Source organism: Eurosta solidaginis, chromosome 4, assembly GCF_040869045.1.
Source record: "Eurosta solidaginis isolate ZX-2024a chromosome 4, ASM4086904v1, whole genome shotgun sequence".
NCBI lineage: Eukaryota > Metazoa > Arthropoda > Insecta > Diptera > Tephritidae > Eurosta > Eurosta solidaginis.
Genome location: NC_090322.1, coordinates 18617147 through 18642963, shown reverse-complemented (window position 1 = coordinate 18642963; position 25817 = coordinate 18617147). Strand labels below are relative to the sequence as shown.

At 44.3% G+C, this 25817-nt stretch overlaps 1 protein-coding gene across 1 annotated transcript in view; it reads left to right on the top strand.

Moving 5' to 3' along the window:
* LOC137248418 (zinc finger protein 721-like) overlaps positions 1-25817 on the top strand; it is a 203734-nt gene that overhangs the window by 144034 nt on the left and 33883 nt on the right. The window contains exons 14-15 of the mRNA XM_067779356.1: positions 23220-23360; positions 23440-23727. Coding sequence (XP_067635457.1) covers positions 23220-23360; positions 23440-23727 — 429 coding nt within the window. The remainder of the gene's footprint in view (positions 1-23219; positions 23361-23439; positions 23728-25817) is intronic.

Genomic DNA, 25817 nt, shown 5'->3' with positions numbered 1-25817 from the left:
TGCTGGGTGATTCTCTGCCACGCCTTGCGTCGGCGTCTACTCGTATTTGCTGGGAGATACTCTGTCGCGCCCTACGTCGGCGTTTACTTGTATTGCTCTGTCGGTGTACCTCTGCTGCGCTCTGCCGCCGCGCTTGGTGCTGGCTTAGCCTGACTGCGCTATGCGTCGCCGCGTTGACGTGACCTCTGTCGGCGTACCTCTGCTGCCGCGGTTCGCGCTGGCTTACCCTGGTTACGTTGTGCGTCGGCGGACCTCTGCTGCAGCGTGACGTTTGGCTTCCAGAGCGCTCCAATAGTAGCTCCGGTCACAACCACAACCGCGTGCTGACTCCCGCGCTCTGCGCTGGTTTACGTGCGTTGCCGCTCTGTTGCGGCCTCTGCCGGCGTACTTCTACTGACGGAGGTGAGCGGGTGTCACCTGTCGCGGTTGCGCGTTACTGTGGCGGGGCCTTTGGTCTCTGGGGTTGATGCGTAGAGAAGGTCAACCGCAGTCACCATTCCACGACTCGCTCCTATGAAGTGGATTCCTATTGCATAGAGAAGGTCAACTGCAATAGGGATATACTTCGCTAGTAGCTCTGGTCACGACCACAGCTCCGTGCTGACTGACTGCTGGTTTCGTGTGTATGCGTGACTGCCGCCGAGGCTTATGGCGATGGCGCGCGGGCTCGTGACGTTGTGGGCCTTCGCTTAGCGGGGAGCGAGCGTAGTTTAAGGCGTTGTAGAGCGGTCAAAACCAGCTTACTCACAATCCTCAACCCACGGCTCTCCTATGACGGGAACTGTCTTGCGATGGTCAAAACCGATACGCCTTCAATTGCTGCTCAGGTGACAGTCGCAACTTTGCGCCCCGTTAGGTGAGATCCGTTAGCCTCGGTACAGTCACGTTGTTGCGTTTCACCTCGACTCACTCCTACTGCGGTTGCCGACGTACTTCTGCCGCGGATGACGTTTGGCTGAGCGCGGGATCACGATGCTCTGGAGGACGTTTGCTTGCGAGGGAGCAAGCGTGATCTAAAGCGTTGTGGAGAGGTCAAAACCTGCTTACCCACAATCTTCAGTCCACGACTTTCTCAGGTCCGTATTCCTCAGCCATCGGTGTATGCGCCGATGGTTTTCATCCTCGTTATCCTTCTGGGTGAGTTGCCAAATTACGAATGGGCTTAATGTTGTACCCTGTTGCCCGTACGTGATCTCCAGTTCCTTCGCCCACGCGTCGATGACCTTGTCGGTGAGCCAGCGGCTTCCCTCGAGGGAACGGAGATCGGTCGCGTAGAGTGCGATACCTCGTGATCCCGGTGGGAAACTTATCTCCGGCCCTTCCTTCTCCTGCGCTAATTGCTCATCGTCCGATGATAGCTCGATCGTGTCGGCCTGTCTTATTGGGCTATGTGGCCGGTTGGCATTGCCCTTGCCAATTGTGGCGGCCTGGTCTACCCGTACCCTTCCCAGGATGTTGGTTGTTGTCGGTGGTCCGGTTGTTGGCATGTCGGCCTCGACCGAGGCAACCTCCCGTACTGCTGCGAGTGTGGCGTTCGCAAACGAAGCAATTGCGCGTCTGGCTATGGATCCGGCGATAGCTGTGTTCGCCGTGACTATGCGTGCTGTCTGCGCGTACGAGACGGAAGCGCGTCGGGCGTTCGCTACGATGGTGGCTGCGTTTGCCGCAGCTATACGAACGGCGTATACGGCTGCCTTGGGATCACTGTCGGCGTCCTGAGCGGTTGCGCGTGCTGCGGGGCGCATATCGTCGGCGGTGGCGTTCGGGGCGTCTGCGTGTGCCTGCATACCGGCGGCTCTGGCGTAGGCAGCGTTCGCTGCTCGGTCTTGTTCCGTAGTACGCGTGCCGTTGGCGTCGGTGTTCGCAGCATTTGGTGGTGTAATGGTGCGTGCGACGTCAACGTACGTATTTGCGCGAGTAGTTGCACGCATGTTGTTGACGTCGCCGCCCGTAGTTTCTTCCAGCAGTACTACCCTGGGGCGCTTTGCTTCCTCCTCCTCGTAATGCTGGCGCATACGCTTGACGCTGTTGTTTAGTTTGGCGTTATGGCTCTCCATCTTAGGTTGTTGGTTTTTTTTTTTTTGTTTTTTTTTTTTTTTTTGGAAAAGAAATTCGTAGCAAAGAACGTGCTGTCACCTCGGTGGTTTGCGATAGAATGACCGGTGCTTGCTTATCCTCCCATCCTTGATATTAATTAGATTATTTTCCCTGAATTTATTTTAATTTCCCGCGATGGTCTCTGCTGCACGATATGGCTTTAGCTCCCCAATATTGACCGTTTTCTCCTTCCCGCCGTTGGTTTTTCGTACTTTGAGTATCACTGGTGATACATATCCTAGGATCTGGTAGGGTCCGTCATATTTGGGGGCCAACTTTGCCGCGAAATTTTCGCCGGCCTTGGAGAGATGGTGTTCCTTTGCGAGCACTAGTTCGCCGACTACGGGGGTCCATTTTCTCCGCCGTAAATTGTAGTGCCGTGCTTGATCTGCCGCCGCTCGTTCCATGTTCTGCCTCACTATTCTGAATGCCTCTTGCATTCTGTCAGATTTCTCTTCTGCCGTTGTGGTAGCTGTGCCCGTCCCCAGGTTGACCTCGTCAAACAATGCCCCTGGTAGTCGCGGTTCCCGTCCTTGTACGAGGAAGGCTGGACTGTATCCTGTGGACGCGGTCACACTGGTGTTGATGGCCAGCTCGATTTCTGGGAGACGGTCGTCCCATCTGTTGTGCTGTGATCTGGTGAGTTGTGCTATGATTCTCTTGATTGTCCTGTTCGCCCGTTCCGTCGGGTTTTCTTGCGGGGTGTAGGGCGTCGTGAATTGTTGTCGTATCCCCATTTCCCTGAGGTAACGCTGCCACATTGTGCTGGTGAACTGGACGCCGTTGTCCGATATCAGTATCTTGGGAGCACCAAATCTTGCGAGGATGCGTTCTCTGAACGCACGGCGTAGGCCTTCTGCTGTCGCACGCCTCATGGGGACCAGTTCCACCCATTTGCTGAAGCGGTCGAAAAATACTAGTAGCATCGTGTTCCCGTGTGTGGATCGTGGGAGTGGTCCAACGAAATCGACGCATACCGTGGCGAATGGTTCTTGGGCCACTTGTGTGAACATCTTTCCGGCCGGCTTTTGCTGTGTTTCCTTGTACTTCTGGCAAGACTCGCACTGTCGTACGTATCGACTGATGTCCCGAAACATGCCGGGCCAGTAGTACCGGTTGGCAATCCGCGCTACTGTCCGGCGGATGCCCATGTGTCCAGCGCTTGGTATATTGTGATTTTCTTCTAATACTCGCTGTCGCAGTGGTGTGGGTACACAAAGTTTCCAAGGTACCGCTTCCTCATCTTGTGACCGGCAGGGAATATGGCGGTACAGTTGTCCATCTTGTATCATGTAGTCAGAATATTTCCCGGGGTTAGTGCGCACTTCATTCACGCGCTTGTGCACCACTTGCATGGTCGCTCTGTTGTCGTTGCCAGTCGTAGGGTCTCCAGTGGCTGTCGTGATAGTGCATCCGCTACCAGGTTCAGCTTTCCTTTCCTGTACTCTATGTCGAAGGTGTGCTGCTGAAGTTCCAAGGCCCATCGTGCTATACGGCCGGAGGGGCTTTCGATGGAGTTTAGCCACTTTAGAGACATATGGTCCGTGATTACCCTGAATCGGTACCCTTCCAAGTATGGCCTCATCTTGCGTATTCCCCAGACGATCGCGAGGCATTCCTTCTCGGTAGGCGAGTAGTTGGTTTCCGCCTTGTTGAGTTTCCTGCTGGCGTAGGCGATCACGCGTTCCCCGCCTTCCAAATCCTGTGTCAATACGGCGCCTAGCCCGAAATTGCTTGCGTCCGTTTGCAAGGTGAAGGTCTTGGTGAAGTCCGGATAGGCAAGTATCGGTGCTTCCGTTAGTTTTTGCTTTAAGACCTCGAAGGCTTCCTGTTGTTCGGCTCCCCACTTCCAGTGTTTGCCCTTTTTCAGCAGGGTTGTGAGTGGCTGGCTGATCGTCGCGAAGTCGGGCACGAATCGTCGGTACCAAGATGCTATACCGAAATATTGACGCACCTCTTTCGCGTTCGTTGGTGGTTTCAGATCTTTGATGGCTGCAACTTTCTCGGGGTCGGTGTGAATTCCCCTGTCGCTTACTACGTGTCCTAGGTATCGAATTTCTTTCTTGAAAAACTCGCATTTCTCCGGATTTATTCTGAGGTTGGCGCGCTGTAGTCGTAGCATCACTTCTTTCAGGTTGCGAATGTGCTCCTCCAAGGTGGATCCTATGATGATTATGCCATCGAGGTAAGCGAAAGCGTAGGGTTCCATCTCCGGTCCAATAACCTGATCTAGTGCTCTTTGAAACGTTGCAGGTGCGGAGTGTAGGCCAAACGGCATAACGCGCCACTGGAATAACCCGCGTCCCGGTACCGTGAAAGCTGTGTAGGGACGGCTCTGGGGCTCCAGTGGTATTTGCCAGTAGCCATTTTTCAAATCCAAACTGCTGATATACTTCGCCCGCCGTAGCTTGTCCAATATATGTTGTATTCTGGGTAAGGGGTACGGATCGGGCGTTAAGCTGCCGATAGTCCACGCATAACCTCCACTTCCCGTTTTTCTTCTTGGCTAGTACGATTGGTGCGCTGTGTGGGCTACAGGATGGCTCGATGCATCCTTTCTGAAGTAATTCGTCAATTTCGTTGTTGATGATGGTCTGCATAGCTGGGTTGCGTGGAAAGTAACGTTGCTTGATAGGGCGGTCGTCCGTCAGGATAATCCTGTGCTCGGCTATTGTCGTCACCCCACTCATGCTCTCAAATTTTCGGAGTTCTTCTGCCAGAAAAATGTGCACTCGTTCCGCCTCGTCCTCATCGTAGGCCCCATTGATCCTGTTGATCCTATCATCTATGTTATTGCTGTTCTCACCTGGTGGCGATACCTCCTCCGTGATCTGTGTCGGCTCGGCTGATGGCAATGTATGCTGTGTGACTGGCCTGGATAGCGCGAGGTGACCTCCGCAGGATATGGTGGCTCCCATGCCCCCTAGTGTATCTAGGCCCAGTATTATGTCGTCGATTGCTCCGGGCATGACGTGTAAAACCGTGTGGTGTGACGCTTCTCCGAGGCGTACCTCAGTCCTTATGACGTCGAAGATTGTGGTGCTAGTCCCGCTTGCCATCGTTATTTTGATGGCCACTCTCACCATTTCTCCGCTCCCAGAATTTACCACACGTTCTGCAAGGCTGCTCGAAACGAAACTTCTCGACGCCCCTGTATCGATGACTGCCTCGGCTGATTCCGCGCCGAGCCTGGCTACGGCGTAAACGCGGCCGTGTCCTTGGTACATGGTTACTGCCGATTCGACGCTGGGTTCCTTGGGCTAACTGCGCCTTGTTCTTTGTGAAGCCCTCTGACGTCGACGGCAGCATTCGATTGTGCGTATATCACTGCGGCCACACTCCCAGCAAAAAATTTTCCGTGGGTTTCGGCATCTATACGCGTAGTGTCCTTGTTCACCACATCTCCTACATACGTTGTTGGGGTCAAACCTCTGGTTGCCTGGAGGCGAGTGGTGCGGTATGTTCGGTGGTTGTGGTGGTGAGGGGGTTACAGGTTGCGGTGGTGGAACCAAAGTTGTGTCACCTACGACGTGTCGCGTAACTTCGCGGCGATGTCCCTCTGATGGTCGTCGATAGCCCTCATGTATGCTCTCGAATTCCTCAACAAGGGTTAAGAGTTCCGCGAGGTTGGTGAAATCCCTCCGACGGATATAAAGTAGGTAATCGGGGTGGCTGTTACGGAAGATTCGTTCCAGCCGCTGTTCGCTGGTGTACCCTGCGTGTCTCATCAAGCTCTGTATAGCTAGCACGTAATCCTTGTACTTTTCCCTGTTATGCTGCCTTCGTTGGCGTATGTCGTCCTCGAGACGCTCGAAATACCTGACTGGCAGGAAGAAACATAAAAAATCCTGTTTGAAGCTTGTCCACCTTTCCCAGTGCGCATTGTTATTCCGATACCATTGTAGCGCGGTGCCCCCTAGTAGCTCTGGCATGGTTTTTGGTAGGAGATCCACGTTTAGCGCGTACACTTCGGCTAACTCCTCTAGCCGCTCGATGAACGCTAACGGATCCCGTCCACCGTCGTACTTTACTGACCACTTCCGCACTTGGTCGATGATGGGTGCGAACACAACGGTCGGTGCTTGAGTTACCTGAGACGTATAGTTTATGGCTGATGCCCTTGTCCCTGATGGTAAGTACGGTTGCGCGCGTTGCGTATTCTGTGGAGAAAATTCCAGTGGGTTCTGCTGTGGTTGACCCCCGGTCGTGGTTCCTTCTGCGGCCGGAGGGATTGGTGTCTGGGGGGTGCCGTTGGCTGGTACTGCTATTCCTGATGCTAAGTTCTTTTGTGGGGTGCTGTGTTCCTGGGAGGAAACGCGAACTGGTCTCGCTCTGCTGGTCTATCTGTGTTGTTCATGGTTTCCCCTCCGTTTGACGGAATCGGTGTCTTAACCTCATTTAAGTCACTCGTGTCTGTTCCCTTATAAGCGGCTTCTATGGATAAAAATTTTTCCTGTATTTCCGCGTCAACATTTGCTTTCGAAGCCAGAGCTGCTATGCGCTTTCGGATCTCCCGGGTGGTGTCTGTGTGCTCAATACCCAATTCCTGTGCGATGGATATCAGCTGCTCCTTTGAAATGTTGTCTAACCACGTGGTATCAATCTGGTCGGCCATTTTACGGTTAGGTTTCTAGTCAGGAATGTTCCTTCTGACGTTGTACAATTTGCAGGGTCCCTGCTCGGGCGCCAGTTGTTTTCGTGCCCCGTTGCTTCTTTGATATTTGCTGGGGTATACTCGCCGTGCCCAGGGTTCGTTTACAATAAATTTGTATTAAATCGATTTAATATAAAAAACTTCACTCTCTTTATTGGTTCTAAATTCTATAATATAAAATAAAACGTGTTTGTATACTTCATTTTCAATTTCACTTGGATTATCTTGCGGTATCCTTGATTGCGGTGGCGGGCCTTAGCGGTCCGGCCGTATTCCGTTAGCTGGGTCCCGTTAGTATGTGGCGTCGGTGCCTTGACGCGCCTTATGACGGCGTCTCCCTCTGCTGCGGTGCTCTGTCGCGCCTTACGTCGGCGTCTACTTGTATTGCTGAGGCGATGCTCTGTCGCCGTGTTCCTTTAGACGGATCCCGTTAGTGTGTGGCGTCGGTGCCTTGACGCGCCTTATGACGACGTCTCTCTCTGCTGCGGTGCTCTGTCGCGCCTTACGTCGGCGTCTACTTGTATTGCTGAGGCGATGCTCTGTCGCCGTGTTCCGTTAGACGGATCCCGCTAGTGTGTGGCGTCGGTGCCTTGACGCGCCTTACGTCGGCGTTCACTTGTATTACCCTGCTGCGCCTTGCGTCGGCGTCTATTTGTATTGCTGGTTGCTGGGTGATTCTCTGCCACGCCTTGCGTCGGCGTCTACTCGTATTTGCTGGGCGATACTCTGTCGCGCCCTACGTCGGCGTTTACTTGTATTGCTCTGTCGGTGTACCTCTGCTGCGCTCTGCCGCCGCGCTTGGCGCTGGCTTAGCCTGGCTGCGCTATGCGTCGCCGCGTTGACGTGACCTCTGTCGGCGTACCTCTGCTGCCGCGGTTCGCGCTGGCTTACCTGGTTACGTTGTGCGTCGGCGGACCTCTGCTGCAGGGTGACGTTTGGCTTCCAGAGCGCTCCAATAGTAGCTCCGGTCACAACCCGAACCGCGTGCTGACTACCGCGCTCTGCGCTGGTTTACGCGCGTTGCCGCTCTGTTGCGGCCTCTGCCGGCGTACTTCTACTGACGGAGGTGAGCGGGTGTCACCTGTCGCGGTTGCGCGTTACTGTGGCGGGGCCTTTGGTCTCTGGGGGTGATGCGTAGAGAAGGTCAACCGCAATCACCATTCCACGACTCGCTCCTATGAAGTGGATTCCTATTACATAGAGAAGGTCAACTGCAATAGGGATATACTTCGCTAGTAGCTCTGGTCACGACCACAGCTCCGTGCTGACTGACTGCTGGTTTCGTGTGTATGCCTGACTCTGCCGCCGAGGCTTATGGCGATGGCGCGCGGGCTCGTGACGTTGTGGGCCTTCGCTTAGCGGGGAGCGAGCGTAGTTTAAGGCGTTGTAGAGCGGTCAAAACCAGCTTACCCACAATCCTCAACCCACGGCTCTCTCCTATGACGGGAACTGTCTTGCGATGGTCAAAACCGATACGCCTTTCAGATGCCCTTCAATTGCTGCTCAGGTGACAGTCGCAACTTTGCGCCCCGTTAGGTGAGATCCGTTAGCCTCGGTACAGTCACGTTGTTGCGTTTCACCTCGACTCACTCCTACTGCGGTTGCCGACGTACTTCTGCCGCGGATGACGTTTGGCTGAGCGCGGGATTACGATGTGTGGAGGAGGTTTGCTTGCGAGGGAGCAAGCGTGATCTAAAGCGTTGTGGAGCGGTCAAAACCTGCTTACCCACAATCTTCAGTCCACGACTTTCTCCTATGAAACGCACTGGCTTGCAATGGTCAAAACCGATATACCTTCCAGAGCGCTCCAATAGTAGCTCCGGTCGCAACAACAACCGCGTGCTGACTGACTCCTGTCTTCTCGTGTTGCCCTTTTTATAGCCAATGCTCTTGATGTTGCTAGCATAGTTCGTTGCGTTGCCATGGTTACGGTGTTGCTGTGGCGTGTTGCGGCAACTTGTTGCGCTAGTGATGTTTCTGACACTTGTTTGTGTCCCGTGTTGTGTTGGCAATGTTGCTAATCGTGTTTTTATGATGTTTCAGAGACTTGTTTGTGTCTCGTGTTGTCTGTGGTACTGCTCCTGTGTTATGGGGTGGTGGTTTTGTGTGGGCCAAATTAATGGATTATATTTGGTCCTCACAGTATGATATGACCTTTTTATGTTTATGGCGCAGGACAACAAAGTTGGCAAGAACCCCGCCCAGCCTACATGACTAGCCACAGTGCACCACTAGATCAAGCCGACCGCCTTCCATGCTGCTCCACTGCAAATGTGTTACCATAACACTTTACAACCCATATACATACTTTGTGTACCAAGATAAATTTGCGGCCATACATTAAACACATCTGGCAGGCGGAGCAACACACCAAAACGTTCTATGTAAATCCTACAACACAAATACATGTATTCAGAAAGTTCTTCTGTGGACCGCCCAGGGCTAGTTTATAAAGGGCGACCGGGGATTTAATGCAGTCCGCGGTATTTTTTTTATTTCCGCCATTCGAATATTGTTACTGATTTTGAGATTCCAATTAACAAAAACATCATGTCACCTTAGCTGGAATAATTTTCGAAAAGAATATAAAAGGAATGAAAATGGTGAAGGAAGTAGATATAAACCGTTCTAGAGTATATGAAGATATGTGAAACAATTCCAGGTAAAAGTTGTGAGCTAAAGTAAAACAACTGCTAAAACTCGTCCAAAAATATCGGAAGAGGTGTCAAAAGGTGCGTTTTGAACCCAGGACCACGAATCCGAAAGCGGAAATTAGAAATTTTATTTCTTTTCGAAGATATTTGCAAACAAATTTTTAAATTTTCATGTGGTTGTTGTAATTTTGATGATATTGTCGTACCGATAAGAAAAACTGTGGGTAAAAGTGTTTTGCGCGGATATAGTTTTGGTCTCCAAACCGGTTTTGGACCCATCCAGGGTAATTTTGTATAATTGCGGCCAAAGGCCGCCAATGCAGAAAGTTGGACCTGGACCTGGACAAACGCGACTTTTGACACCTCTCCCGATATGTTTGGACGAGTTTTAGCAGTTGTGAGCTAAAGTAAAGAATTACCCAATTCCAATATAGTAATAATATACATATATATATATAGTAATGTAATAATCAAATTAATTGGTACGAGCTCGGTTGCCACTTTTGGTCCATTTGGACCAAAAATGGTCCTTTCCAACCCCATTTGGTCCGCTGGTCCCTTTCTTTAAATTTTGGTCATTTTTGCGCTGTAGCCAGGATTCTTCTCCTTAGTCTGAAAATTCTTAAATCAAAGAAATTAGACGGAGTGTGCCACTAGTGAAGCCATTCTAGAACTGAAAACTAAATGAAAGCATGAGACTAATTTGTTTTATATTAAGTGTACTTGCCACTCCCTTAGTTTATGTTGAAGTTATGCGTGCAAGCCTACCGATGCGTATTTAGAGTTTATGGATCAATATATCGACATGCCAAATAAAAAGTTACCCTTAAACAATTTTTATAAATACTCCTATGTGAACATTATGAAAGTGACAATTTTCGTTTGGGATGTCGATATTTAAATTTTTTTCACACAACCCAAAGCAAATTAAAGAGTTTAAGGAATTCCAAGACTATTGTGGTGTTAAGCCACGCACTAGATATTTATTTAACTCGTTGGCTCACTCTGGAAACTGTCTTCTGGTGTACACCTCACACTGCGGTTCGGCTATATTTTCTATCTTTGTGTCTGGAAGTTAATTACGTTTCTGCTATACAGATGTCAAATTCAATATCAGTTACAGAATTAAAAGTTTCTACTTATGTATTTCCCACCTGCACTAAAGAGTTCAATCAGAAAACGTTAGTCTGCTGATATTAAGCCAACAATATGAAGCACATTTTGAGTAATTTTAGGTACAATGATTATATTAAAATATTGGATATTTGAAAAATTTCAGTGTACATAATTGAGAATACTAATTATCTTCACCCAAGGAATATTTTTTTATTGGAAGTAAGGCAGAAATATTTTTTGAAAGAGCTACCTTTACAAATGCTCAACCTAGATCTTTTACAAACGCTTTGTGCCAAATTATTCCAGTTGGAGAGGGTTTCTGCCCCAGAAGCTTTAATAATAACATTTTTGACAAATTTATCGTACCTAGTGTGATCAAAATTACATTACTCCACGTTGAAACTTTTAAGACCTTTCAATGGTCACTCTGAGGACTGTGGTTGGATTCAATAAATGTGAGTTTTGAAATGTATTTTTTTCTCTAAGACAAATTATATGGAAAAAAAGTGTACATTTCAAAGCTTGTACTTAGAGAATCTAGGCCTAGGAATCCCATCCATGGACAACTGAAGCGTGAGGGTGTATTGGTAAATGGCAGAGTAAAGGACTGATTTTATGATAAAGCTGATATGACCGAGCTTTGGAGAAATTGAGTTGAAAAATAAGGCTTTTATGTAAATAAAACTGACCTAGTTTGACTTGTCACACGGGCTTTCCCCTAAGGTTTTTCGTTAAAACATATATTTATATAAGACTTTTTGTTAAAATGAAAGTGTTTGTGCCTTTGAACTTTACCACAAGCTTAAATTAAAAGTTTTATTAGGAATTCGACACATTTGTGAATTGCCGAATTGTTTGTAAACGAATTGAAGAATACTGTGGCGAATTTTAGCATCACTAAGCTGTTAATAAAGGCACAACAACAATAAAGCAAGCTGCCACTCTTGCACTCGTACTTACTTAATTTATTGGCCCTTAACCGTCTAAACGATTATGGCCGTCCAACAAGGCGCGCCAGACGCCGAAACTGCGCTTATTCGTATGGCCACTCCAATAGATGTCACAATTTTTGATCTTCTTTCTTCCTTGCTTCGTCCAACGCATTTCTTGGATGGCGGTGGTGGTAAATTTTGCTTTTTTTTTCTCGGACGTTGTGTTTTTTTTTAATTCATTCTTTTTTATGTGTTATTTATAGTTTTTTTGTTACCGAGTCTTTCAGAGGCAGTGGCTTCTTAAGCGCCAAGATCTAAAACCGCTCAGCTACAGAGAAACTCATCAGCTGAGAAATATAGATTCACTAAATACAATAGATTAAAAGTTTTAATATAATTTTTTAATTATTAAGAGAAGATAGAACCGTCTTTTTTATGGCAAAGAGCGAGTCCGAAACATCAATTATTCTCGAGTGAGAGTTATAATCTTCACACAAACATAGAAAAGGTTCGTGTAGTTGGAAATTGCTTCTGCATTGTTTAAGAATTATAGGTTTATAATGCCTTGAAACTCGGCATGGAACATTCAAGTTTATTTCGTTCAAAAGAAATGGGCTTGAAATCGATCGATTTAAAAGTCTAGCCATAAATAGTAGGGGAACTCATGAAAGCATATAAACTTATAAGCTGTAAAATTATATTCATTTACACACGCTGTTAATGAACGCACCTAGTCATACTCTTAATAAACTTGATTGTTTATCAGCTGTATTATTGCCAAAAAAATTGTTTTTGATTGTTATACAAATTAAAAAATGCCAAGATTAAGTGAAAAATCAAAACTAAAACACCTTTACTTGCTGATGTTGGAGATTTCTGATGAAAATGCCTGTGTGCAAGGTTGCATTCCTTTGAGTTTACCGCATTTACACAATGAAATGTGCGCGTAAATTTATACAAATTGTGTAAATGATTTTTCATACAAAATTTGACAGTTCGTTTACGCACTAGATAAATTTATACGTTTATACACTTTATAAGGCATTTATACGGTTACATGAGTCCCACTAGTACATCTAGCATTTCTCTACGACTTGCAAGGGTAGGAAGATGTATTAGTTTTAATCGATTAGTGTAAGGAGGAAGATTATACGGAGAGTCACATTGAAGATTTCTCAAGGCGAAAAGTAAAAACTGTTTTTGACGAGGACATCAACCAGCCGGGCATCTGCACCAATCCCATTTAGGGAGCGGACGTTACAGGTGCATGCCCTCAATTCACTGTTCTTCAAACGTTTGCCATGGTCGTCATCAATAAGAGTGCTTTTATCCGAGGCTTGTTGGTATATTTCATTGGAGTATGGTGGGTCCCAAGCCCAGAGCACAACCCGCTCCGCGGGGGTGAAAATATTACTTGCACATTTATATAATGAGCCGCTTGCAGCCGCAACTAGAGGTGTACACTGTACAGACGTTGCCGATGAGATCTCCCCGGCTAGCCCTTAAACCGATTATGTCAGAGTGGCCTAGCCAGGTTGTCGCCTTCTCACATTAGAGGATACTTGGTCGCAAGCGGCTGGCAGTAGTGAGCTGCTTGAACCGCGTGCAAAAGGATCGCTCTTTCAATTCCCAAGTGAATGGCGATCAGAAGCTTTCCCCACTTACGTGGACTTCTACACACGGCTCCACCCTCCGCACTCTTACATAAACACATGAATTTAATCCATTTACACACGTATAAGGCAAGATATTACGCGCACACACTTGTGGTCATCAGGCGAAGTAGTGTTCACAATAAGCACGCATATGACTAGGCGAAACGCATAAATTACATGCATATCGCTGGTACCCAAGCAAGATATTCTAGAAGGCGAAACGTCTAGACTTTAGTAGAAATATGCGAATGAAGCAGCGGAGAGTATAAGGGCAGCGCAACCTGAGTAATCAGGATCAGTTTAATTTAAACACGCTATCAGTTGAGAATTGAAGTTTAATTGTGAAGTATGATTTTACTATTTTCAAAGTAGTATAATAAAGACTATTTTGCAATACTGAATATTGGAGTGGTTTATTCAACAGTTAAGCGATTCGAACGTTAGCAGAAGGTTGCGAATAAGCGGAATTTCCTTAAATTCGTTACAATACAAACATTTGGTCCATTTCTTTGAGATTTGGTCCTTTTTTTCGATGAATTTTGGGCATGGGCGTAGATGAATGATATATTAAAAAACTTTGCTTTTATTCGGATAGCGGCAAGGCGCTCGTCCACAGGCGTGAACGCCAGAACTTGGCGACAAATTCTCTCCCACCACGAATTCGCCACCGAAACTGCGCTTATTCGTATGGCCACTCCAATAGATGTCACACTTTTTGATCTTTCTTCCTTGCTTCGTCCAACGCATTTCTTGTATGGCGGTGATGTCAAATTTTGCTTTGACGAGGACATCAACCAGCCGAGCATCTGCACCAATCCCATTGAGGGAGCGGACGTTCCAGGTGCATGCCTTCAATTCGCTGTCCTTCAAACCTTTCCCATGGTCGTTATCAAAGCTTTTTGGTATATTTCATTGGAGTATGGTTTTACCTTGCGGGTCCCAAGCCCAGCGCACAACCCGCTAAGCGGGGTTGAAAATATCACTTGCACATTTATATAGCGGGACACTTGCTCCAAGAGAGACGCCCGCTTGCAGGCGCACCTAGAGGTGTACAGACGCTGCCGATGAGATCACCCCGGCTAGGCCTTAAACCGATTATGTAAGAGTGGCCTAGCCAGGTTGTCGCCTTCTCACATTAGCTCACCGCTAAACGGATGCTTAGCGGCTACCCATTTCATTTTTCTTTAGCCCTTGTTTTTTCTCTTTCATTCGCTCAAGCAGTCAAGTGTGACGTAATTGCGCAGAAAGAATCAATTTTTGACTAATGAATGCGCAATCTTCTATGTGTGATTAGTGTGCGAACACAAATCAATAGGGGGGGGCGGGGGGGGGGGGGAGGGCGGACTCATGTAACCGTATAAATGCCTTATAAAGTATGAAAACGTATAAATTTATCTAGTTTACGCACGAGCTGTCAAATTTTGTATGAAAAATCATTTACACAATAGGGGGACTCATGAAAGCATATAAACTTATAAGGTGTAAAATTATATCAATTTACACACGCGGTTATATGAAGGCACCTAGTAATACTCTTGATAAACTTGATTGTTTATCAGCTGTATTATTGCCAAACAAAATTTTTTTGATTGTTATACAAATTAAAAAATGCCAAGATTAAGTGAAAAATCAAAACTAAAACGCCTTTACTTGCTGATGTTGGAAATTTCTGATGAAAATGTCTGCAGTAATGTCTGCAAGGTTGCATTCCTTTGAGTTTACCGCGTTTACACAATGAAATGTGCGCGTAAATTTATACAAATTGTGTAAATGATTTTTTATACAAAATTTGACAGCTCGTTTACGCACTAGATAAATTTATACGTTTACACACTTTATAAGGCATTTATACGGTTACATGAGTCCCCCTAATTTGTATAAATTTACGCGCACACTTCATTGTGTAAACGCGGTAAACTCAAAGGAATGCAACCTTGCAGACATTACAGACGGCATTTTCATCAAAATTTGTATAACAATCAAAAAAATTTTTTTGGAAATAATACAGCTGAAAAACAATCAAGTTTATCAAGAGTATTACTAGGTGCGTTCATATAACCGCGTGTGTAAATGGATATAATTTTACACCTTATAAGTTTATATGTTATCATGAGTCCCCCAAAAACAAGATTCCGCATTGCGCATAAAAAGAAATGATCAGCTGTTTTTTATGAGCAATTTTTACGTCATTTTCCTATAGCTCTTGTTTTTTCTCACTTACATTCGCTCAACCAGTCACGTCTGACGTGGCTGAGCAGAACGAAGCAATTTTGAAGTTGTTAATGCGTGATCTTCTTTTGTGATTTGTAGGGTGCCATACCAGAGCAGTCGATGCAAAAGTATCGACTACAAATTTTCTTGGTATCGGGTCAGAAGTGTGAATATCTAATTGGCTTTACTAGTATCGTTTCATCTCTAACTCTCCTTACTGATTTACTTGTGTAGTTTTAATATTTTTACCGAAGTAGAAACATTCGCTCAAATGGATACAAGTGATCTATATATAGATTACCTCTGTCGGACCTGTATGATTAAACTGGAATCTTTCATGTCTGAAGGCAGCACTGAACCACAACACCAATCTATCTTTGAAACTATTGAGGGATGCGACGAATTACGAATAGCTGACTTGTTGTCCAGCACAATACCCCAAATAGTAGAAGTGCAGCTAAGTGACGAGCTACCAAAAAAAATTTGCTGTAAATGCTTGCACCAATTGATACGTGTATATCGGTTCCAAAAATTGTGCGTGCAATCCGACCATAAGATGCGAGAAATGATTTCTAAAAAATGGGATGATTTGAACATGTCGATGATGGAGGCAGAAATTGACGATGAAGTATTACGAAACGACACAGATTCATGCCCGTTGAGCAGTTGCCAGCCCAAATGCACTGCTCAAAACTCACTTCCAGAAATAGAAACGGCTCTTGAAGGCAGACAGCAAGCAATTGAGGTGGAATCAGCACAATGCAGTACTGCTGAGCATTTACTAAAACACGAACAATTACTGGATTGTTGTGAAAATTCGCAACGCGAGTTAAGCGAATTTATCAAAAAGGATCCCATTGAAGATGATGAAGAAAATACTGAATATAGCGACACAACCCAACCGCAAGGCGAGTTAAGCGAATTTATCAAAAACGAGCCCATTGAAGATGATGAAGAAAATACTGAATATAGCGACACAATCCATTCAACAACCTTTCTAACCAAAGAAGAATTTACAACGGAAGAGCAAAAATTAAGTTTGCCGTAAGAATTATAAGGATTATATTGCTAACTTTTTGTTTTATGTATGCATATCGCGCCTATTAGCTCATCCCCAGCCAGAAAATAAAATGAAAAAGTTCTGCAGGGCGAGATCAAAAGCTCTTGGAATCTTGGCAGGAATACTGTTAGTATTCATTTGATACCCATATCGTACAAACAAATTCTAGAGTCACCCCTGGTCCACCTTTATGGCGATATATCGAAAAGGAGTCCACCCATAGAACTAAGGCCCGCTCCCTTTTAAAATACTCATTAACACCTTTCGTTTGATACCCATATTGTACAAACGCATTCTAGAGTCACCCCTGGTCCACCTTTATGGCGATATCTCGAAAAGGCGTCCACCTATAGAACTAAGGCCCACTCCCTTTTAAAATACTCATTAACACCTTTCATTTGATACTCATATCGTACAAACAAATTCTAGAGTCACCCTGGTCCACCTTTATGGCGATATCTCGAAAAGGCGTCCACCTATAGAACTAAGGCCCACTCCCTTTTAAAATACTCATTACCACCTTTCATTTGATACCCATATTGTACAAACGCATTCTAGAGTCACCCTTGGTCCACCTTTATGGCGATATCTCGAAAAGGCGTCACCCCTTAGAACAAAGGCCCGCTCCCTTTTAAAATACTCATTAACACCTTTCGTTTGATACCCATATTGTATAAACGCAATCTAGAGTCACCCCTGGTCCACCTTTATGGCGATATCTCGAAAAGGCGTCCACCTATAGAACTAAGGCCGACGCCCTTTTAAAATACTCATTAACACCTTTCATTTGATATCCATATCGTACAAACAAATTCTAGAGTCAGCCCTGGTCCACCTTTATGGCGATATCCCTAAATGGCGTCCATCTATAGAACCATGGCCCTCTTAAAATACTCTTTAATACCATCCATTTGATACACATGTCATACAAACACATTCCAGGGTTACCCTTGGTTCATTTTGCTACATGGTGATTTTCCCTTACTTTGTCTCCATAGCTCTCAACTGAGTATGTAATGTTCGGTTACACCCGAACTTAGCCTTCCTTACTTGTTTTGTATACTTTCATAGCTTACAGATATGTTAAATCAATTTAGGAGTTGGGTGCAAAAAATACGTAAAAAGGGCCAATGGAACGGTGACGCCCCACACGTGTGGTAGGAAGCTGTCACAGTTCGCCGGATATTTCAATCGTGAGCGCAGAACTCGTAAACTGCGTCAACTGGCAGCCGATGGTAACATTGGCATCCGATCACCTGCCTATACTTATTTCGCTCGAGTGTACCGCCGACTTCATCGTCACAGAAAATCGCACTTTCATAAACTTTAAAAACGGAAAGTGGGATGAATACAAATCCTTTACAGACAACCGCTTTGCTGCCCTCCCTATCCCGCCTGATGCCCACCAAGGGGAGCGTGCTTTCCGCAAGGTCATTGAATCCGCCTCGGCTCGTTTCATTCCCGCCGGTAGAATTCCCAAAATTCGGCCCACTTCGCGGCGGAGGCCGCAAGATTAGCGAGAGAACGTGACCTTATAAGACAGCTCGATCCCGGCGACCCCCAAATAAGGGATATAAACCAACGCATCAGATTGCTTGTGGATGAACGCAAGCGGGTGAAATCGGAGGAGCACCTAAGCGGTTATAACCTCTCTGCCGGTGTGGGTAAACTTTGGTCCACCGCAAAGTCCCTATTGAATCCGTCTAGGCACAGTGATAAAAATTCCATCGCCTTTGGCGATAAAGTGCTGTCGGCAATATATAATCCATTCTACGGTCGACAAAGATAGGCGGAGGGCTAACAGACACGCACATAAACATAAATTTAGCGCGTCACCAATTACTATCACCGCCAAAGAGGTTGAGGATGCCATCGGTCATGCTAAACCATCCAAACCAGTGGGCCCAGACGGCATAGCCATGCCGATGCTTAAAAGCATAGGGAAAGAGAGTTTCAAATATTAAGCACATGTCTTCAACCTGTCTCTTTCCACCTTTGTCCTACCCGAAAAATGGAAAATGTGCAAGGTGGTTCCGCTACTAAAGCCTGGGAAACCATCTAACATAGTAGAGTCGTATCGCCCGATATCTCTCCTATCGCCAGTAGCCAAGACGCTTTAAGCCATTTTGCTCCCCTACTTCGAAGCAAATTTGCAGCTAGCCTGTCATCAGCATGGCTTCAGAAAACTCCACAAACGGCTACCTCCCTGATCTCTCCAGTTGTTTCGCCTCGCGAAACCTGGCATTATCACCGACTAAATCCTCCGCGACCTTATTTACAACATGGACGTACCAAATGTCGACCATTTTGAACATCCATGTCGACGGCACTACGCTACCTACTGCCCTTCACCCCAAAATCTTGGGTGTGACGTTTGATCAGGATCTACATTTTGGTGAGCATGCAGCCGCAATTGTACCGAAAATCCGGAGCCATAATAAAATCCTCAAATCCCTCGCTGGAAGTACTTGGGGAAAAGACAAAGAAACACTCATTGCCACATACAAAGCAATTGGCCAGCCGATTGCATGCTACGCGTCCCTATATGGTCGCCAAGCCTTAAAACTGCCCACTGGAAAAAGGTACTGCTCTCAGAACCGCCACGAGCTGTCCTCTCAAGTCCCCAGAACTTACTTACTTACTTACATAATTGGCGCTTAACCGTCTAAACGGTTATGGCCGTCCAACAAGGCGCGCCAGTCGCTCCTTCACTCCGCCAACCGGCGCCAATTGGTCACACCAAGGGAGTTTAAATCTTTTTCCACCTGGTCCTTCCAACGGAGTGCGGGCCGCCCTCTACCTCTGCTTCCATAGGCGGGTTCTGATAGAAACACTTTCTTGGCCGGAGCATCATCTTTCATTCGCATAACATGGCCTAGCCAGCGCAGCCGCTGCGTTTTAATTCGCTGGACTATGTTGATGTCTGCGTATAGCTCGTACAGCTCATCATTAAATCTTCTTCGGTACTCGCCATCGCCAACGCGTAGAGGTCCACAAATCTTTCGAAGAACTTTTCTCTCGAACACTCCCAAAGCCGCTTCATCTGCAGTTGTCATGGTCCATGCTTCTGCCCCATATAGCAGGACGGGTACGATAAGTGACTTGTAGAGTATGATTTTCGTTCGCCGAGAGAGGACTTTACTTTTCAATTGCCTACCTAGTCCAAAGTAGCATTTATTGGCAAGATTGATTCTTCGCTGGATTTCAGTGCTGATGTTGTTGCTAGTGTTGATGCTGGTTCCCAAATAAACGAGTCCCCAGAACACCATCTACATAATGAGGCGAGAATACTCCCATCAGGGAGAGAAATGAGATGCTAACGAAACAGTTCCTGTTGAATACCCAGAAACCTGGGCATCCCAACAGACATCTGGCTGATGAGCCAGCACCGCCTAGGGACTTAAGGAGTCATCTCCGTAAGCATTTTGAGGAAATACGGCACCTGAGAACTCAGCTGTATGAAGCAAAAAACACAAGCAGGTCCTTGGTCCCAGCTTCTTAACTTCTTTTCAGTTTCTCTTAGAAAAAACATAATAATTGAAATTCAATTATTATAAGCCGGTGTTAAGCTCATGAATTCCTAAATATAAGTATAAACTGAACACACCATTAAACAAACATACATAAATATGTACAACTGAGCCCGAGTTGACAAATCTTCTCATTCGCAACGAAGAAGAACTTTACAAAAACAAATCTACATGGCACACAAATCAATATAGAGACAGAATGTCTCAATTGTGTTGTTAGTGTAGAAATGAGAAAACCTGAATTAAGCATGAAAACAAATACCAGCAGGATGGCCTAGTGGTTAAAGGCTACTGCAGTTTCACCATGTGATTCACGGTTCGAATCCCGGTGAAACCTTTGATAACATTACAAAATTGCCTGATGATGATTACGTTGGCGGTTTTCGAAATGGTCCATCGCAATATGCCAGTAAATGTTTCTTTCTTTTCAGTTTCTCTTAGAAAAAACATAATAATTGAAATTCAATTATTATAAGCCGGCGTTAAGCTCATGAATTCCTAAATATAAGTATAAACTGAACACACCATTAAACAAACATACATAAATATGTACAACTGAGCCCGAGTTGACAAAGCTTCTCATTCGCAACGAAGAAGAACTTTACAAAAACAAATCTACATGGCACACAAATCAATATAGAGACAGAATGTCTCAATTGTGTTGTTAGTGTAGAAATGAGAAAACCTGAATTAAGCATGAAAACAAATACCAGCAGGATGGCCTAGTGGTTAAAGGCTACTGCAGTTTCACCATGTGATTCACGGTTCGAATCCCGGTGAAACCTTTGATAACATTACAAAATTGCCTGATGATGATTACGTTGGCGGTTTTCGAAATGGTCCATCGCAAAATGCCAGTAAATGTTTCTTTATTTTCAGTTTCTCTTAGAAAAAACATAATAATTGAAATTCAATTATTATAAGCCGGTGTTAAGCTCCTAAATATAAGCATAAACTGAACACACCATTAAACAAACATAGATAAAAGATATTCCCGAAGGTTTTGGGTAACGTTATCGGTGTTGATAGTCCTTTTCCGGGTATAGATCCGGTACGTTCCGGCTAGTGCCATTAAGGTATTAGCAGGAGTATCTCGAAAACGAATTGGTGTGACCAAGTTCAGCCTTCTAGGTTATACCATCCCCTCCACACAAGCTTCTGATAGCCATGCATCTGGAATGACCATCATGGATGATTTGTTTATTAATCGGTTTACTATACAAAAGTGTAATATAATGCGCCCACCTCTCAATTGATTACCCGTTCACAGGAACATTGATGGCAACGAAAAATCGGTTGACCAAAGACCGGTGTAACGGTAGACATCTGTGAGGCTGACGGTCCAACAGCTATATTCATCAATAGTGACATACTTACCAATCTCAAGAAACCCGCAATTGGTTAGTACGGACTCGTATAAAACCAACAATCAAATTTAATTACGATCAGAAAATAACAGTTTCTACTGATTATATTTAGAAAAGAGATATTAAGGATCACATCCACAATCACAGGGCAAGGCTGTTTAGCCTACACACGGAAGTATGGAAATCCCTTCAACGCTAGGTGTAAGAGCTGTAGTGAGGACGGTTGAGAGGAAAGGGCACCCATATTCCCTGCGAGAGCTTAGCCCCAGCATTACGTCCCGAACATAGGCCAGTTTTGTGCTAGCCGATTTAAGGGTGGTATCAAAATGCTCAATAAAGAACATAAGGTTTGAACATCTATTATTTGAGGTCATGCATTTAAAATTTCCGGTTCATTGACGGGTTTGATGGCACCGCCCGACTGGGTCTTCGTCACGGAAAATGCTGACAATATAACCATCCAATACGCGCGATAAATGAAGCAAAGAAAACTCGTCACCACCAAATACGGATGAGAGAAAGAGCTCCGAAGCGTCTGGAAAGTACAAGTTTTGTCCACGCAGTGATATATGTAAGCCATCCTTGGCGACGTGAACGCCTCGATATGAAAACAAGGTGCATTTTGCTCCGTATTTGCAATTTTCAGCCTGCACAACGAAGCCTCACGTAATGCATTGGCAACCACATCTGAACATGAAATATCCGTCCTTCTATCGTCACAAAACCTACAGGAAACCTGCAGAAATATATTTAAAGCATTTATTATCGATTTTATATTAATATTGCTACACGCTTTTTTCGCATCCGAAAGCACCTTATCGCCAAAGGTGATGAACATTTTTTCATTGTGCTTAGTTGTGTTCGATAGGGACTTTGATCAAATTTCTAACTTAAAAAATGCAAAGAATTTGATCAAATCTTTGGCGGTTTAGGAATAGGTATAATGACAGCTGGTATGTTTTAATTCTTTTGAGTTTTTCTGTCATAATAAAGCATAATAACTTAATAAAAAAATTAAAATTCACTAAAAAATACAAATGTATAAAATAAAATAAAGTAAAATAAAATAATATGTCTTTAACTAGCGAGGCAGATTCATTTGCTTTACACAATCCCTTTTATTTTTTTTTTCTAACATCGATAACTAAAACAAAATCAAATAAAATGAAAAAATTAAAGGCCGGGAAGAAACGGAAGCAAGCAAAGGTAAGGGAAAGGAATGAAAAGGGAACGAACGGAAGGAAAATTAAAAAAGAAAAGAGAATAGGGAGATGAGAAAAAATGAGAGAAGAGAAAAGAAAAAAAGAAAAGGAAGAAAGGAAACTTCGCGCTTCTTCAAGGCGTCATGTTCAAAACACGATTGAAATATTTTCAATACGATACGTCCAAAAAACTAATCTTTTCTTTTATCTGCAAAAACTTTTAACAACAATATTTTTTTAAGAAAATAATTTTTATTAGTTTAACAAAAAGCTTAATCTGACTAATAAACTATATTAAACTGAGTTTAAATCACACACCTTATTTGAATACACAAAGCGATTTTTCATCACCCACTGCCGTACTTCATATATTTAGCAATTCACAATATGGCTGTCAAAACGGTTTCTTTGCTCTTGAAAAAATGTGTTTTTGCTGAGAGAGGATTTGGATATAAGCCGAAGATGTTCTTTAAGCCTCTTTTGCAGAACGGCTCAGACTTAACTCAGACTTAAGCTAACATGAGGTGTTAAACTCGAACATTTTTTACAAATTTTGAAATTAGCTCTGAGCTAAAAAAATAACTGGCCATTCTGCAAGTGGGTCTAAAAATACTAAAAAGTTTTAAGACCGCGTTTAAATTTAAACATACTCGACTTTTTAGTAGCCGAATTTCAATTTAGTTACAAAATTCAAATCCTCACTTCTTTTTAATATCAAAAAATAAACTCGTTTTTTTTCAGAAACAAAAACATACGTGACAAGAACGGACAATACTCCTGCGATAATTGTGGCAAACATTTTAAAACAAAATCGGTCTTAAATCTACATAAACTAATTCATAGCGATGAAAAGCCTCATAAATGTGATTTTTGTGAAAAGCGGTAAGTTATCATAAAAATACTCGTCCTAATATATTTCAGCAAATTTTTTTTAACTTTATTTTCTGCCTGTATTAAATAGATTTGCACAAGCTGCGCACCTAAGGGAGCATATGCGTACTCATACCGGTGAAAAACCATATAAATGCAAATACTGCGACCGGTGCTTTACGACAAAAACCCTATCGAATAAGCATTTACGTGTACATCTGGGTGATAACATTCACAGATGTGGTTCTTGTCCCCTAGCTTTCCATTTGGCTTCGAAGCTACGGTTACACTCAACTTCGCATAAGGACGAAGATCCAGAGACGCGTGAGCGAAATATGGCAGCTTTAAGGGAAGAAGAGGCTAAATTGAAAGTAAATAGGTAAAATGGCATTCATAAACCCCGTAAATGTGATCTTATATTAAGGTCAATTACTCCGTAAAGCGCGGAATCCAGGGCTGGTATTCTGTTATACGATCGGTGATCGAAAACAATTTTTGACATCCAAATATCTCTTAAATGGTGGTTCGGATTAAGGAAATATGTTAAATAGTGGCTACGTGTACTGATTAGAATTCATTCTAATTTCAACGAATAGTTTGACAAAATCATATTTATTGTTTGAGCTGTTATTGTTGTTGTATTAACAGTGCTTCGCCCCACTCAATGGGCACGACCACTTACAAATTGTCATCCAAATCCTCTAACGGGTGTCCCAGGAAACTGGCTGTTTCAACAGGGGCGTACCATAGGAAGATTGGTGTTAGAGGCGTAGGTTCCACATTACAATTGAAAAGATGGTTGGGGACACATTGCATGCAGGACATTGCGTATGTCGGGGTTGATTCTGGACAAGTAAGAGTTTAACCTGTTACAGTATCCAGAACGAAGTTGGGCCAGGGTGACTCGTGTCTCCCTTGGTAATGTGCTTTCTTCTTATGCAAGGGTAGGATATTGCATATTCTGACGAATATTAGAGATACGAACGTTAACAGAAGGTTGCAAATAAGAGGAATTTCACTAAATTCGTTACAATATTAATAACGGGGTTCACCGGGCGCGTCCTGACAAAGGCGTTTACCGATTCTGTGTGGATTTGGCAAAGGGTCTGGTTATGCTTGCCAGGATCAAACGGCTGTGTTGGCAGGTGCCGGATCTCGCCATAGTGCTTTAAGAGGTGTTCCCTTAATCCCCGTGGAGGCGGTACTAGATCAAGCAGTTGTTTGCTAGGATGTTCTGTTTAATGTGCTCTTTAATGTTGAGCTCTTTGGCCTCACTATGTAGATGGTGTTCGGGGGTCATAAGGAGACATCCGGTGGCAGTTCTGTTTGCAGCATTTTGACAGGTCTTTAGCCATTTCCAGTGTGTATTTTTAAGACCAGGCGACCAGACTGGTGACGCGTAGCTCATGAGCGGCCGGCCAATTGCTTTGTACGTGGTTAGCAACGTTTCTTTGTCTTTTCCCCATGTGCTGCCGGCAATCGACTTGAGGATTTTGTTGCGACTTTGTACTTTAGGAACAATCTCGGTGGCATGAGCCACGAAGGTTAGAGTACACTGGACCACGAATTTCAACTTTTTCTCTTTACCAGAAACGCCGTTACGAAATTCGTATGTAAAATCACCCCCTGAGTTCGAAAATTGAGTTCATTTTTGATTCTATGGTACCGTTTTTGAGATATTTGCAATTTACCGTTATTCGAAAAAACCAAAAAGATGGCTCCCTTTAATTACGTATATCTCATGAACGGGTCAATCCATATAGTTTTCGAAATATTAGCTTATCATTTCAGATTTTTGTTTTTTTTATGAAAAAATATGAAAAAAATTACTTTTTGCGAGGGCAGCATTCCAAAACTACAACTTTTTTTCCAGATATTTTTTCTTTACGCAAAGCTCTGTTTAATTAGAAAAAAGAAAAGCTATCATCGAAGAAAATCGATGCAAGCTACATAAGTTATAAGCGATCAAATAAAAATACCCAGGTTGCGCAACTTCAATGTATGTATGCATACATATATTAAAGGTATAAAGTGCCAATGGGATATTATCCGGATAAACGAATAACACCATAACAATGATAATACTTTTTCTTTAAATAAATCAAATAGTACTTTTAATACTCGAATTGTTTTATAGTAGGTAGAGTGGTTGCATCGAAAGGAAGAGTGGATGGGTTCGAAACCTGCTGTAGGCATGTAGTTATAAACATGTATTTCCGTCACTTATGGGTAAGTATGCAGGTAGATTTTCAGAATTGTAAGACACAGAAAATTTTTAAAGCCTACATCTAAAGCAGGCAGTATTTTCTTTTCTCGGCTTCGTATAAAAAGGAACCTTTCTGTCTAGGTAAGATTTGATTTTTTTAATTTTATTCTTGTTCCGAGTATAAATATGAGTTAATGCGCCTTGAAACTTCCTAAAATCTGCAAGGCTCGCCGGAGATAGTTCAGTTCATAAGTCAAATTTCA